Source organism: Eumetopias jubatus, unplaced genomic scaffold (assembly GCF_037043125.1).
Source record: "Eumetopias jubatus isolate StellerSeaLion01/CBP00866 unplaced genomic scaffold, mEumJub1_p1.0 scaffold_2, whole genome shotgun sequence".
NCBI classification, from domain to species: domain Eukaryota; kingdom Metazoa; phylum Chordata; class Mammalia; order Carnivora; family Otariidae; genus Eumetopias; species Eumetopias jubatus.
This window is the reverse complement of record NW_028274808.1, coordinates 126,624,662-126,642,367: the sequence shown is the minus strand read 5'-3', so window position 1 is coordinate 126,642,367 and position 17,706 is coordinate 126,624,662. Positions and strand designations below refer to the sequence as shown.

Here is a 17,706-nt window from a genome sequence, read left to right as displayed (position 1 = left end):
TTTAGAAACCCCAGAAAGCTTGATGGTCTTGTTTTGATTCTATAAAACATTCAAGGATCATACCTCCAATGAGCTTAAATATCCTGAGAATGACCAAAACAAGTTGTTTAGGAATGTGGCCATGGAAGTTCACATTTTGCATTTCTTTTTTTTTCTTTTGGGTACTTTGTGTATCAAAATTAATAAGACCTTTTGAATACATTTTTCCCCCTTCAAAGTCTTTTGAGTCTAGAATCATCAACGTTGCACACCACTCTTGATATTCTAGAAAGCAGAGTCCCTGTGAAATATGAGAAGAGCCCAAAGATAAGAGAAATATTGAACTCAGAATGTCTTTTAATGAGTAATAATCAGCATCCATATTGGCTTCATCAGTGATGAGCTATTGATAACCCAGAATATAGCCAAGTTACACAAAGAAGAATAGTAAACTAACTAACTAACTAACTGCAGAAATTAGATGCCTAATGTCCTTATTGCCACAATAAGATTCATTGTACATTTTCTCTTCTAGAAGCTTTTGACCCTTTATCCTGTAGGGTTAATCAAAAGTTCTGTTATGAAGAGAGAGCAGGAACAGATAACTGTTTCTCTGATTAAGTAATAACGGCATGTATATGTATATATATATAACCTTATATATAATGTATATAATGTTCATCAGTTAATCAGTATAGCAAGTTACATTCTAAAAAGAAGATGGGAATTAAGACTCACTAAAAGAAAAACCAATTTTCTTATACCACTTCAAGGCAAAGGTCATGGAGTAGAATGGTGGGTAAAATTGCCTGCATTTCTCAAATTTTTCTATAGTTAATACTTTTTCAAAGGTGCACAGTAGATAAAAATAAGTTATACAGTGGAGTTTAAATACATAAAACAACGGTGTGTATCATACAATGTTATACAGTATTCAGTTTAACTGAAATTATTTTAATTCTGAAAAAAGCATAATAGTTTCTGAAACTTGGATGAAGAAGGCTATGAAAACATTACATAAGAAAGTTGTTTACTAGTTATTGATTCTGGCTTCCACATGCAGCTTAATGATTTGGGTGAGTTGCTTCAGTTTCTTGTCATGTAAGGTGGACATGAACGTGGTGCTTACGTCGTAAGGATATAGTGAACATTAAATAAGTTATTGTATATGTAAAAGTACTAGGTGACTGGCACATAATAAGCACTCAACAAATATTAGCTTTTATTATTAGAGATATACTGTAAATAGCATTCAATAAACATTTACTGAACTAAATAAATGTACTCAGTCATTTATGAGTAGTCTCAAAAGTACTGCAGTAACCCGAGTGAAGGCAAACAAAGTTAACAAAGGAAAGAGGTTAGCATTTTTGAGTACTGACAATGTTCCATGTGCTTTAGATACATTCATCTATTAAGCCTCACTACCTGTGAAAAAAGCATTATTCCTATAATCAGGAAAGTAAGACTCAAAGTAAGTAATATATCTGAACATCAATAAGAAGATCTGGCATAAAATTTGAATAACTGGGCTTGAGTTCAAATCAAGCCCAGTTATTCAAATTTTATGTTTTTTTCTAACATCACATAACCTCAAAATTCTGAGGTTTTTGACTTTGGAAATTTTGAATATGATAATTCTATACTTCATTACCCCATAAATAATCAAGATCTCTTTATTTGAGAAAATGTGAATTGAGTCATTTTGTCATTATTTATTTTTTAAAAATTAAATCCCATCCAGTGACTTCCTACCAATACAAGTTTATCAAATGGTTTAGTCCTAGGTGAGGTAGGGATATCCACAGATACATAAACATGAGTTAGGGCTGTAGAGTTGTCTTTTTTTCCACAAACAACATTTAGTGAAAATCTGCCTTGTGCCTAGCAACAAATTTTACTGAAATCCTATTATATATCACTGATTTTTTTAAGGGAATAGACCAGTGATCAAAATGAAATTCTTAGCATTGTGAAGTTTAGATCCTTAGTGCACAGAAAGAGGCAGTAAATTGTGTGTGTGTGTGTGTGTGTGTGCCTCATGTGGGATAATGCACGGGGGGAGCAGGGGTGGGTGATTACAGAAGTCATGCCTGATGAAGTGGTATTTCTGCCGAGTCCCACATGAAATGCCCAGGGCTGTGTGGCTATGCACATCTCTCCCCTGGTGAAGAGCGGTTCAGGAAGCAAAGGAAGGGTGAAAGCAGGACTGTCCTGGAGGACCGGCAAGAAAGCCAGTCCGGCTGAAGAAGAGGGAGTGAGGGGACTATGAAACACAACACAGCTCTCTCAATCAGTTACCTAACAAAACACGATTTAATTAAGTTTGGATACAGGTTTGTTCAGAGGGCTAGATGAGTGCGAGCTTGGGGACAGTGCTTCCTGATGGTTAGGGAGGTAAGGGTTGGAAAAGGATTTAACATTTATTTCAGTCTGAGTTCTGAGAAACACTTTGTTGAGGAGAGAAGAAGACACAGAGGAGATATAAAGAACCAAGGAGGAAAACAAAAGAACAAAGCAAGGCGTGGAAGTTCACAGTGGTAAAAAGCCTGAATGTTGCATTTTGATGTGATCAATAGACTTCTCTTTAAGAAGCTTTTTTTTCCCCTTTATTTGCTTCAAGATAACAAAAAAGCCTTATTTCATAAATCCCAGCAATTAAGAGCCAACGTGCCCCCAAATCATCATTTTAAATCAAGATCAAAATCCAAGTAAGAACTTGTATTTATTTGTTTGCCAGTTGTACTTGGGAATTAATTTACTCTGTCAACGATCATTTAGCTATTAAAAAACAAACAAAATTTAAAAAATATTTTAATGTAATCCCCTTGTTGTGCCAAACGTTAACATAGTAGAATGTAGTGAAAGAGGCATGGCAAAGGACTAATAGTCTCTCAACAACCACTACTTCTCCTAACTGTCTTGGGATAAGTACTCTTTAATCACCACAGCAGAACATCTAAACGAAGCCCAATGGAAGCAAAAATTCAGAAAGAATTAAAACAGTTATATAGTGGTCCCCTGCACTGGAAATAATTGTCAAATCCTTATTTATATCCTCAGCAGTTCAAAGTATTGAAATCGTGAATTTACTTTTAATCGTTGTTCAATCTCAGGTCAGTAATTTAGGAAATAGGAAGGTGGATCTATGTCATAGGATTAACGCAGATTCTCGTGTGTGTGTGTGTGTGTGTGTGTGTGTGTGTGTGTGTGTGTGTGTTAGTTCCCATCTTTACACATTAAGAAGCATAGCAGGTAGCATACTTTTGGCCAAATCTCAGTGGTGGCATATTTCCATCTCCCAGGGGGTGTGGGAAGACCCAACTGCACAGCAGTAACAATAATTCTAGCATATCCGATTATGAAATAACTTTGGCAGTAATGGCAAGAGGATTTGGATGAAAGTGTATTTGTGGTCTTCCAGCTGGAAGATCAGAGCAGAGATTCTAAAGCAAAAGGCACAGAGTGGGATGGCAGATAGTAGCTGTTTGGATAAGAACAGAAGAGAGTTGAGGACCCATGCTGAGCTCAAGGGGAAATGCAAACAAGGCAGTCGTTTCAGAATATCCCCGTGGTGCCCAGTATGAGCTCGAGGGCTTACCGATGCCATCTGCTGGATATATTTGGGATTTAAAAATGGAATCTACACAATACTCCAGTGTCTCCCTGTACTGTGGTTTTGGAAGTTCTAGTGAAAAGAAAAATGAAAAACAACCCATCTTAAAAAAAAAAAAAAAAGCAATGGAAATGAATTCCAGGTTGACTGTACCTTAAGGAGACTGGAGTTTTGTATTTTCACTTCACGTTTTGAAGCATTAGAGTATTTAATTGAATTTCTTTTAGTAGAAATTTGTGGTAGTGCAGTTTCATCATATATGATACTTGGGACACTAGATGTGGGGTTTGGACTGTAAATCCATTGATCTCCTAAGAATCTACTATATGCTATAAACTTTATACACAATACATTCCCTTTTTATACTTTATTGGAGGAGAGTATAATGGTTTGTTTCGGTTTAGTTTCTTTTTTTTAATTAGAAAGGGGAAAAGGGTTAAAAGGAGAAAAGAACAAGTATCACTATTTGGCCAAAACTATTACATATGCATTTGAATTTTACATAAATGGTATTTATTTATGGTGTAAATAAATGGTATGGTATTTCAACTTTTGTTCCTGTATTTCTAATTGTTTTATGGAAAATGTTCTCTGTTAGTCACATAATCTCTCTGTAGGACTATTTTAAGAACATGACTTTAAAATTAGAAAATTCCTCGTGGTGCTTCAATAAAATTTTAGAACTTTTAGGAATGTATGGCTAAATTAACATTGATCCTAGACTACATTTCCTCAAAAGCACTAATCCCATAGGATTTATAGTGGGGAAAACTGGTTTCCCCATGGTCAGATCAATTTGGATATCCCAATTCCAAATATCTCCTGGAATTCCATAAAGCATATTAATTACAATGGAAGAGTTGGTGTTTATTGAGAGTTTGTCATTGTTGCATTTGAGCTTCACAGTGATTTTATTATGTAGGCACTAGTGTTAATCCTAGTTATAAATGAGGAAACTGAGGCTTATAGGGTTGGTAATTTCCACAAAGTCACACCATAAGAGAACGGAGACATTGACTCATTTACTTTAGAGCTCACGCTCATAGGTCTGAAGCCATATGTCCCCAAATATTATTCATATTAATATGAATTTTATGTTAATTAATTTCAATATTGATATTAACCTGCTCAGAGCTTTGAGGAGTGATGCAGTAATGACATCTATTAATTTGGTTAACCTAGCATTTCTAAATCTACTTGCTATAGAATGCTTATGAATTTTAGTAGAAGTAGTGTCCCACAGAATATAGTTCTAGAAATACTGATATAAGCTATAGACTTGGTATACATAAGGAGCCAGGAGGGGAGTAGCTCTTTAATATTTCTCTGGCCACTTATTCCCCCATAACCGTTGGGGTCCTTCCCAGGCATGTTTCCACCTGGTGATTTGGAATAGACCGGACTAAGAAGTAAACACCTGAAATCCTCGCCGCTGCGGGTGCACGGAGTGCTGGAAACTTTTGCATAAATGTGTAATATTTAGTACATCCTGCAAAGGGAACAAGTTTAATTTAGTTAAGCCACAAGGTTGAATGAAAAACAAGCATGTTGCTGTTATTGTTTAGTCAATTAAATTGTCCTCTGTGCTCCTAGGAACTGTTCCACATTTATTACCAGTGAGATACACGTTCTGGCAATTTCTTTGCTTCCGATTGTCTTATATTTAGCACATCTAAAGATTTGAGGACAAATGATGGAAGACATGGTGATGAATTGTCAGGCTTTTCTAAAGATTCAGAAGTTCTAAAGTTCCTGCCAGTGACAGATGGTCTGTCCTTACTCATTGCTTGTCTTCCTGACAGGGCTTGATTTTTTTTCCCCCTTTTTTGCTCAATTCCCTTAAAATAAGCTCAGCTTCTTGGGAGGCAGGGTAGTCTCATTTGTTATAACTATGTTACTTTGTATCAGTGTTGAAGCAAGTCTATATGAACATGCACCATGCTCCTTTACACGATTCATATACACATGTCTAGTGATAAGAGAGAAGCATGGGTTAAGAAGCAGAGGAGGAGCAGATTACCAAGGAAAATCCATATTTCCTTTCTGTTATTTTGATAACCAAACATACAGCAGTCCCCACTGGATAGTTTTTTCCTGCTGACTTGCCCAAGCATAATGCTGACTTAATAGCTCTGGCATAATATAATCTTTTGAGGAGTGTTTCTTATCGTTATGGTAATAAAATTTTTATTAATTTTAGGATCTTCAGTATTTCATAGCAATCTAAAATTTCTTGAAATTTTGGATTAAAAATACAATTAGTGTTTACTAATTTGCTAGACATTTATAAGAATCCACAGAATGAGAACACAGAACTATAACAATGATGTGCTCAGATATAAAATAGATTCCCAGTGAAAAAAAAGGAAAAAGAATCAATCAATTGCTTAATCCCTGTCATTGACTTCAACTATGTTTACTGCTGAAAGAGATGAGATACTTAGGTAAGGAAGATGGGGAAAGGAAACAATTTTCCCTCTTTGAGTTCTAATGTAACTGTGGAAATAAATATAAAGGTTAAAAAAGTTCTAGGATATCTTATAGTCACTTCTTAATCTTTTATCCAGAAGTAATTCAGTCCTTTGATTAACAATGCCACTAGTCCGATATAGCATTACTGAGACTGAGGTATATCAGGTGAGAGGGGATTAATTTTACTAAAAAATAGAAAAATTATCAGATGATTTGATTTAGCTTTACAGTATCAAATTGGCTTTTGTTATCCACACAAATCGCTGTGAATTTCTTTTTTATTTAAATATGCCTCTCCTTAGAATGTTCATTATATGTTAGCTCGATGTGATAATGTGTGGAAAGCATAAACCACATTATCACTCCTTTCTATCTTTTTTTTTAACTCTGAGGTATTTTTACTATTCTGAAGGAGATACATATATATATATATAAACACACATACTATGTACTAGTATAGGTATAGTAGTGTATTTTATTTTATCTGTACAATATACCTATGTTAGTCATTTAAGTGAAAGAACTCAAAGCTTACCAGATTTCCAAAGTCTAGGCTATTGAACTGCCTGTCATCTTTTTTTGGCCCTTACTAAATCCTCCTTCCATTTATAGTTATCAGTTCCCTTTTTAACTGGTGGCTTTTTCACATCACTTACTTTTAGTAACATTCAATTATTTAAAAATCAGAGAACTCATGCCAGCTCATTGTTTATGCTTAAAGATGTTAACATAAACCTAAGGAAAGTATATTCCTCCGATGGATGGAAGCATTAACATTTCATGCACAACATAGCAATAAAAAGTTACAAAGTTTCTTTATAACAGGGTGCTGCCTTAATACATGGATTTAAGTTGTGTGTACATATTTTGGTATGTAATTTAAAGGACAGACATATCTACCTTTTCCTTCTTAAGTACCTTTCTGGTATAATTTGTTTTCTTTCCCCAAAGAATACTGGGCTCATGAAAAAAGTCCTGAATATTCAACATTTGTGAAAAGGGCAACAAATATTGCATGGTTTTGAAACCATGCCTTTATAAAATCACAGGATTTAAAATTACTCTAATGAGCTGTTTATAAAAATTTATTAAGGTTAGAAAAAGGTACATAGCTAAGATTAATAAAAATGGATTACATTAGATAAAATAGGCTAAATTAATCTAAGAAGTATACCCAAAATGTAATGTGTCAAGAGGTTTATCTCTGGGTTAGTACAATACCACATCAGGTAGTAGGGGAGGAATAGGGTCTGTTCCAAGAACTCAAGCTCTTGTAGTAAATGATTTATTCCCTTATCTGCAGTAATATGCTAATAATCTTTTTCCTTGTTTCAAATTTATACTATGAAATGTGTTGATACTCATGAGTGAAATTAAAGACAGGAGTGAAAGAAGATAATCTCCCTGCTGACCCTAAGCAAAGGAGGGTGGTAGAGTTATTAGAATCATGGCCTGAGGTGAGATATATGCCTTTCTCCTCTACTGAAACACAAGACTGAGCCTGTACTTCTATACTGTTTCATGCTTTTGCCTGAAAGTTTATTTCAGGTCAGAGTGCGAAAGATAAATAAGACTAATGGTCTAGACAAATTATCAGTAAGTTACCGTTGTAACCTTTACCTTCTACCTCTTTCATAAGTGCTGTTGTACAAGACAACTTTTCACTTAAAAACGTCCACGGGTTAATGAAGAGTTCTTAGAGCCCAAATGTTGCTTAATCTGTCCAAATGGTACAGATTATCAAAATGAAGACAATTTAAACTAAACTGAGTCATCTCCTAACTCTACTGCTGATATTGCTTCAGTAGTTCTTTCAGTCTATATTTTGGCTTTCATTTCTCTTTGTATTCTTGCTGTTTCCGTATTTCGGTCATGGGCTTTTATAAAAAACATATTTCTCTCTATTTTATCTGGAGAACTACTTTCAGAATCTCTGGTTTGTATTTCTTTAAATTCTTATGGAGTTCCTGCCTATTTTCCAGAACTTTTTATTGGTAATAAATTAGTGATGATTTGTCTAAGATGATTGAAGAAATATAAAATTAGAAATAAGTGCTGTCATTAATGGTATAAAGTGATTTCTAAAACTGAAAACTGCCGGAGTCATATTTTCTACATTGTTTCACATATAAATTGAAAATATATGTATTTCAAAAAATGATAATAATGATATAACTTAAAAATAAATAACATTTCTCCACTTCTATGATAATGTGTTATCTATACACTTCAGTAAATTCATAGGGACCAATGTGATACCTATTGATAGTACAAAATTTATACCAAAATTAAAAGGAAAAACAAAGATTCTGAAAGTAACTATATCCTTCCAGAAAACACTGAATCATACAAGAAATATATTTCCAATTGCATTTCTCATGATTCAGTGCATCTTTCAACAGTCATTTATCAGTTGGACAAAGAATAACCAGCAAAACACAATCACCATATTATAACAACTCCTTAATGGTTATTAGAAAGCATCTTCATTCAAAACCCAATCTTTGGGCATTATTGCTGAAAATATGAGAATAATATTTTACAAAACAGTCTCACCTATTATATGACTGTATGCCCATGGCGTGAATCATAAGAACATACCTTAAAATATGTGTAAGATTGGATAGAATGGAAAGTGATACGAAAGCTACCTTTACTACACACACACACACACACACACACACACACACACACACACACACGTATGTGTGCCCCTAGCTTACTTTTTTAGCCCAAGAGGGATATGTTCATTTAGAATCAATTTATTCAAAGTTAGTCAGTCAAGATTGCCCCCTATGTATTGTTTGTTTTTCCTTTTGCATAACTTGTTTGTGTTTATGTAATTAGCAAGCTAAAAGCTACCGAAGTTACTCACCCATAACTTAATGCTAATATAATGTTTATTGCTTTTAGTTTTTACATTCAAATAATTTTACAATTGGATCTCCTTAGAGAACACAGCACAAAGCGTTTCAGAACACTGAGCACTTTACTCTAAGAAAATAGCAAGCATATACACAGGGAAATAGCAGAAGATAAGAATGTTAAGTTAGAGCCAGATTGTGGAGGGATATGTACTTAGATAATAGAAAGCCATCAAAGTTTATTTGGAATAGGAAATGTGATTTGAACTACACTCCCAGTTAAATCACTATGTGGTATTATTTATTTTTTTAGTTGAAAACTGTTTTTCTAGGCTTGTGATGAATTTTATTTTCAAACTTAATTAGCAAGTCTACAGTGCATCTACATGTCGAACACAAATGTTTCTATGATGTTCAGCTAACAGTTTTCCATCTTTTATTTAATAACAAAGATCTTTTTAACGTGATATGAGGGGTTTTTGCCATTTGCAAGTATATTCATTTGGTTTGGTTTGGTTTTCACTGTTAATGCTGACTGATAGCTGGTTTGTTTTCTGTTCTAGGTTGTGGAGACTAATTTGGTTGCTTTTGACTGTCACTGGATCATTATAAATGAGGTAACACCAACTAAACCTTATTGTCAACTCTGGGTCCTGTTTTCATATAGTTAGTCACAGCATTTCCTATGGCCATGGAATCCTAAGAGGAAATAGAACACAAAGTAAACTTTTAGCTTCCTGACTGGATGCTAACTAAAAATGGAATAAGGAGTTTTAAAAAATTATAAATGGCTTTGTATGAATAAAATAAATGGAGATTGTCTTCCCACTGAGTATCTTTTAGTCTTTTCCGTTGGCATACACTGACTGCTTTGGGAAATCATCTTTATACAAAGTACAGTTCTTCTTTGTAAGCAAAGTGAATTCCTCCCAGTGGAGTCCTTGTGTTCCATTTATATTTTAATGTTGTTTCTAGAACTTTTATATCCACCCTCCTTACATGAGGATTAAATAGTTCAGCATATGAATATGAATAAAGAAGAATAGATATTTTTCTTTTCATGATGAAATACAACTGTTTTAAAATCCATCAAGTTGTCAAATGCTTTATGAAAGTTTATTGATTTTTGTAAAGACAATACATAAGATTAAAAATATATTACAACTTGAGAACTCCGTGAGATAGATCGTTCGATTGGCACCTGCCAGTCGCAATCGGGAAGGACAATCAGCAGATCGGTCATGGACAAATAATGAGATCACATGAATTTGTCCTCAACAAGACCTAGCATTCTTATCATATCTATTACTTAGGAATAAAAAGAATGTATTATTTGTCTGTTAGCTGTGTTACTATGGATATATAATGTAGTCACCCTGTGTCATTTGTACAGTAAGTATAGTAACATTTACTTTATAAGCTCCTTATAAAAAATTAAGTGAGATATTACCGAATACTCTTAACATATGCTGACAAACGACACTCAGTAAATGGTACTACAATAATGATTATATTACACTAAAGTTCACAGATCAGTTTCTTACATGTTAATGTGTTGAATACTAAACATTATGCTATGAAGCATTGAGGGAATGAGGTTCATAGAGGGTAAAGGATTTTACACAGAAAAATAAAAATGATTCAAAGTTTCAAGTTGTGTCTTCTACACATTGGTAGAATTTTAGCACCATTCTTTTTTTTTAGGAATAATTAATATTCTATCATATTAGTTTTAGGTGTGTAACACAAAGATTATATGTATATACATGTGTATATATATATGTACATATATATATATATATATATATATATATATATATGCACTTAAAGGTGATCACCACAATTAGGTACCATATGTAGCCATACAAAGTTAGTCTTTTTTTCTTGTGAAGAGAACTTTTAAGATATATTCTCTTAGCAGCTTTCAAATATGCGATATATTACTGACTGTAGTCACCATGCTGTATATTACATCCCCATAATTTATTTTATAACTACAAGTTTGTTGTGTTTCTTAATCCCTTTCACCCATTTCCCCCGTCTAATCCTCCTCCCTCTGGCACCCACCGATATATTCTCTGCATCTATTAGTTTTGCTTGGTTTTGTTTGTTCATTTCTTTTGTTTTTAAGATTCCACATGTAAGTGAAATCGTCACGCATTTGTCTTTCTCTGTCTGACTTATTTCACTTAGGGTAATACCCTTACAATTTATTCATGTTGTTGTGAATGGCAAGATTTCATTTCCTTTTAAAACTGAGTGGTATTCCATTCTGTGTGTATGTGTGTCCATTTCTTAACTGATGGATACTTAGGTTGCTTCTATATTTTGGCTACTGTACATAATGCTGCAACAAAATGGGGGTTCTTATACCTTTTTGGATTAGTGTTCTTATTTTCTTTGAATAAATACCCAAAAATGGAATTGCTGGATCATATGCATTTTTTTTTTAATTTTTTGAGGAAACACCATACTGTTTTCCATAGAGGCTGTACCAATATGTATTCCTACCACCACTGCACAAAGTTTCCCTTTCCTCCACATCCTCCCCAACACTTATTATTTCTTATCTTTTTGGTAATATCCATTCTATCAGGTGTGAAGTGCTCTCTCATTGTGATTTTGATTTGCATTTCACTGATTATTAGTGATATTGAGCATCTTTTTGTGTGCTTGTTGGCCATCTGTATGTCTGCTGTGGAAAAATGTTTGTTTAGATCCTCTGCCCATTTTTAGATTAGTTTTTGCTATTGAGATGTATGAGTTCTTTATATATTTTGGGTTTTTTGTTTTTAAGATTCATTTATTTACTTCAAAGAGAGAGAGGGAGCCAAGTGGGGAGAGGGGCAGAGGGAGAGAATCTTCAAGCCGACTCCTCACTGAGTGCAGAGACTGACATAGGGCTCCATCTCATGACCCATGAGATCATGACCTGGGCTGAAAGCAAGAGGCTGACACTTAACTGACTGAGCCACCCAGGCACCCCTCTTTACATATTTCAGATATTAACCCCTTATCAGATATATGATTTGCAAATACCTCCTCCTATTCAAAAGGTTACTTTTTCATTTTGTTGATGGTTTCCTTCACTGTGCAGAAGTTTTGTTTGTTTTGTTTTTAGTTTGAGGTAGTCCCAACTTGTTTATTTTTTGCTTTTGTTGCCCTAGCTTTTGGAGTCAAATCCAAAAAGTCGTGACCAAGACTTATGTCTAAAAGCTTTCCACCTTGTTTTCTTATAGGAGCTTTATGGTTTCAGGTCTTACATTCAAATCTTTAATCCATTTGAAGTTAATTCTTGTGCATGGTCTAACATTCTAATTTCATTCTTTTGTGTAGCTGTCCGGTTTTCCCAACACCATTTATTCTGGACTGTCTTTCCTATTGTATATTCTTGGCTCTTTTGTTCTAAATTAATTGACTGAACATAAATACATGGGTTTCTTTCTGGGCTATATGTTGTGTTCCATTGATCTATGTGCCTGTGTTTATGTCAGTACCATACTATTTTGATTACTATAGCTTTGTAATATAGTTTGAAATCAGAGAGTATGATGCCTCCAGGTTTGTTCTTCTTTCTCAGGGTTGCTTTGGCTATTCAGGATCCTTTGTGTTTCCATACAAATTTTAGGATTTTTTGTTCTATTTATGTGAAAATGCCATTGGAATTTTGGTAGGGATTATAAGGATTCTGTAGATTGCCTTGGGTAATATGGACATTTTAACAATATTAATTCTTCCAATCCATCAACATGAATTATATTTTCATTTACTTGTGCCTTCTTCAATTTATGTTGTCCATGTCTTAGAGTTTGCAGTATAAAAGTCTTTCACTTCCTCGGTTAAATTTGTTTCTCAGTATTTCATTCTTTTTAAACAGTTGTGAGTGGGATTGTTTTCTTAATTTCTCCTTCCGTTTTTGCTGCAACCCATAGATTTTGGTATGTTACAGTTCCATTTTCATTTGTTCATTCCCTTACATGTCACAAGTTCTTTTTCTCTGTCTTTTATGATTCTCTTCTTATCTTTAAGTTTTGAAATTTAATTATAAGGTATCTTGATATGGCTGTTTTTGGGGTCCTCTTATTTGGAACTCTCTGGACTAACTGGACCTGGATGTCTGTTTCCTTCCCCAGGTTAGGGAAGTTTTCAGCCATTATTTCTTCAAATAAGTTTTTCAGTCCCTTTCTCACTCTGTTCTCCTTTTGGGACTTCCATGATGCAAATTTTATTCTGTTTGATGTTGTTTTATAGCTTCCTTAAGCTATCTTTGTTTTTTTATTTGTTTTCTTTTTGCTGCTCTGACTGGATGAGTTCTACTGCCTTGTCTTCAAGATAACTGATCCTTTCTTCTGCTTCATCTAGTCTGCTGTTGAACCTTTCTAGTGTATTCTTCGGTTGAATTATTGTATTCTTCAGCTCTATGACTTCTGTTGGTATTTTCTTATATTTTCTATCTCTCTTTGAAGTTCTCACTATTTTTATTCATCTTCTTCGGAGTTTGGTGAGCATCTTTATGACCATTATTTTGAACTCTTTATCAAGTAAATTAAATATCTCTGTTTCATTAAGGTTTTTTTCCTGAGGTTTTATGGTATTCTTTTGTTTGGAACATATTCCTTTGTTTCTTCATTTTGCTTGGCTATGTTTGTACTATATATTGGGAAAAATAGCTTTCTCTCCCAGTCCTGAATGAGTGGCTTTGTGTAGAAGATGAACCTTCATTCAACCCTTGCCCTAGCTCTTGGTTGTCTCTGAAACCTCTGTGATTGCCTAAGAAATGTGATTTATTCTTGATCAGTCCCAATTGTTGAAATTGTGCCAACCCTGCCATTGTTCCAAAGGGAAGGATCTCAGTTAACACCTAGTTTCATGCTGATTGGAAGCTCAGGCACCAATTTTTAAAGGATGCAAATATATATTGTAAACGCTGTTGGCCTCCAGACAAGTCCATGTAAAGGTGCTCCCTTGCTGACTTGTAAAAATTGGGGTTCCAGACAAGTGTATAAACTCCTTTCTTAAAGGTACTGGCAAGCTGTAGTGAGGCAAGGGAGAGCACAAAGATGGCAACCTCTGGCCTATGTAGCCTCTGGATATATGGCAATCTTGAAGCCTGCCCCTCTGGCTGAAATTCCAGGACAAGTAAAATAGGTTTTCTTCAGAGGAAGATGTAGATGTTTCAGTCTGCTTTCTGTGCTATGGCCTGGGGATGGTAGCCTGCCAAGAACTGTCTCTCTGATTATTTCAATCCCATGGGGCCCAGAAATGCAAGCCCCTCTGGACCCCTGAGCCAACTGCTCAAGGGATGTCTTGTGTGTGGACTATGTGTGTTTGCTGGTTTTAACAGGGCCACGGGATAGTGTGAGGCAAGGGCATGCCTGCTGGCTTTAGCGGGACCACAGGAGAGTGCAGGGCTGGGCCACACCTGCCAGCACTAGCAAGGTAGAGTGACAGTGCAAACATGATGCCCAACAGCACCTTCATCCCCAGAGAGAGGCCAACAGGTCCCTGCCCCTCTGGCAGATGCATTAAGATTAGCAGATGAATTTCTTTCTTATATGCTCTAGGTGGGTTTCCAACTGCTGCTTTTGCACTGGGTCCTGAGGTGAATGAGTCTGTGTGTAAGCTCTTTAAAAATGGAACCTCAGTTCCCTATAGCTCTTTGGGTGTCCTAGATGTAAGCCCCATTGGTTTTAAAAGCCAGACACTTTGAGGGCTTATCTCTCCACTGTAGGTCCTAAGGTTTGGGATGCTAAAGGTGGGACGTACACCCCGTGCTTCTCAGGGAGAAGCTCTGTATTTGTGAAATCCCTCTCAACTGTGTGTCACCATGCTGGGGGTGGGCTTTTTGACAAGACCATGTCTCTGCCTCTCCTACCCATCTTGATGTGACTCTTTAATTTTTTGTTGTGGAGGAACTGCTCAGCTGATTTCCAGTACTTTTTAAGAAGAAATTATTCCATATGCAGCTGTTGATTCAGTGTGTCCAAGTGTGAAGGTGAATTCAGGATATTCCTATACAACCTATTTATTTATTTATTTAAACTTAATTGATGTACAATATTGCATTAGTTTCAGGTGTGTGATATAGTGACTCAACAAGTATTATGCTCACCACAGGTTTAGCTATCTTTTGTCATCATACAACACTATTATAATATCATTGACTATATTTCTTATGATGTGCCTTTCAATCCTGTGACTTATTCATCCCATAGCTAGAAAACTGCGTCTTCTTCTCCCCTTCACCCGTTTTGTCCATCTTCCTAACCCCCATCCCTCTGGCAACCATCAGTTTGTTCTCTATAGGTTTGATACTGCCTTTGTTTGTTTATTCATTTGGTGTTTGTTTTGTTTTGTTTTTAGATTCCAAATATGAATGAAATTATATGGCCTTTCTCAGTCCAACACATTTCACTTAGCATAATACCCTCTAGGTCCATCTGTGTTGTTGCAGATAGCACAATCCCATTCTTTTTTATGACTGCGTACTAGTACTATTCGTGTGTGTGTGTGTGTGTGTGTGTGTGTATCCATTTATCTATCAGTGGACACTTAGATTGATTCTGTATCTTGCCCATGCCACCATCTTGACCTTTCTCTGATGATTTTTTCCAGTTCAGCGTAAAGACACAAAACAACTTGCAAGCCTGTTTTGGGCCTGCCCAACTTGAGGGCTACATGATTTGTTGCTGTATTTCTCATGTCAGGTTAAGACGTATTTTTCTGAGATCCCCACAGATGATAATATGTATGTGTGTGAGATCTGCTTTCTTTTTTTTAATTATTATTTCTTATTAACATATAATGTATTTTTTGTTTCAGGGGTACAGATTTGCTTTCTAATAAAGTTTTGATACTTTCTAATTTTCTAATAGCTCTCATTTTTCTATCTACAATGACTAACATCAGGAGACAGAGAAGGGAAAGGGAAATCTTAGTAAATTTCAGGATAACTTTTCAAATTGGTTGTTTTAATTTGTATTTTTCAGCATGGAATCTATCAGTCAAGTAAATTAAACAGTTTGCCAAATGTTACACAACCATTAAGTGGTGATAAAGGGTTTAAAACATTTTTTTTCCAGTCTAAACTTTTTTTGGATAATTCTCCTTATGGATTTTTTTAAAAATTTCTGCTGCCTCAATTTTAATCTTATGGGAATGATTTATCCCATTAATTTTTGTCCTTAGGTTAATTATTTTCTAGATTACTATTCTTTGAAATAAAAATTCCTCTTAGTTTTTTTCATTTTTATCTTACACCCAACTTATGATGGGGAAGAGACCACACAGATTTCCTGGTAAAAAAAAGCTGGAGTCATTTTACTTGTTTGTATCAATAGAGCTAACAAGGAAAAAGTGATTTATTGCCTCCTTAGAGAAATGGATTAATTAAACGAGTTAATACTTAGAATTATTAAATGAAAATGTCCATTCCCTTCTATTCTTTGATAATATTACAAAAGGGACCCCTGGATTACTTTTTTTTCCATATCCAATTTAACTTCTAACAACATGCCTGAATCTTAAAAATGTGAACCCGGGTAAAGCTCCTGGAACACCAGCAGTCATCTGTCTACTGCTTGTGTGTCTATTTGTGCTGTGGGAGAAATCACTCCTTCATATCATACAGAGGAAGTCTGAGGAGACTAGAGTGTATTTCACTAGTGATGAATATTCAGGAAATAATAACAGCACTTTCTATTTTAGTATAGATTTCATAAACATTAAGAGTCTTTTTAAGCTTACAATTAAATTTCTTTCATAAAATATTAGAAGGAAAATGTTGTCTTTAAATGGATGTTCAATAATTTGGGCCACTATTTTGCAAATAAAACATCCACACAAACAAAGCGATCTAACCAGCAAATAACTCCCTGTTAGAAGTATAGAAGACCACAATTCTTTTTTACCTTCTTCACACTTGGATTTTCTACTGTAATAGTTATAACTATTTATAACTTTGCCTTTACCATTCCTGAAACCCTTGTGTCCTTTTTACATGCAGCCCTTCTTACTAGTCCTTGAGCAGAGCTGTCATTTCTTTTGGGCAAGTCAATACCACCTAGCTTCTGAAAAATCTGATGTTCACAGTCCACAGTTTATATTTGTTATTATTTTTATCCAGACTAGGTTCAAACATGTTTTCTGTATTTTCATTCCTAAGAAAAATCATCACCATCCATATATCTGCAGCCAACATTCTTCTAAATGATTCCATTTGGTTACCTCATTTTCTCTGAAATATGCCTTTGGAAACTTGACTCTCACTACTTTTACTTCATTTATGAGTTGTTTATACAAATTTATAATGAATGAATCAAATTTATCCTAGTTTCCATAAAAGAAGAAACATAGATTTCTCAAATTTGCTAGGAAGTTAACAAACTCTAAAAGTAGTGACAACAACGGCAAAAATCTAACAATATGCAAATGCCCATTTGACTGAACACGGAAAACCTAAATCTGTCTAGTTTGGTTTGCGTAGCTACTATTTTGTTGCTAATTTTAGAATGGGTTGCAAACATTTATTTAATCTATTGCACCAATAGTTTTTTAGAAAGGTACTATAAATCAAAGTTGGCATTGTGCATCATGATACAAATTGATGTACAAACTTGAAAACAATATATTTTTTTTCATTTGCATTAAGTGTGCTATAATAATGAGAGGCTGTGCTAGCTCATATGGTGTAATCAATCATATGTTAGCAGCTGGTAATGGTATTTATCTTCTCCCTGCAATCAGTGAATCCAGCTCAGAACAACCTTTCCATAT

General features: G+C 34.8%; 1 protein-coding gene across 1 annotated transcript in view; it reads left to right on the top strand.

The window, feature by feature from the left end:
• GRID2 (glutamate ionotropic receptor delta type subunit 2) overlaps positions 1 to 17,706 on the top strand; it is a 1,398,327-nt gene that overhangs the window by 851,123 nt on the left and 529,498 nt on the right. Inside the window, exon 5 of the mRNA XM_028117832.2 lies at positions 9,495 to 9,548. Coding sequence (XP_027973633.1) covers positions 9,495 to 9,548 — 54 coding nt within the window. The remainder of the gene's footprint in view (positions 1 to 9,494; positions 9,549 to 17,706) is intronic.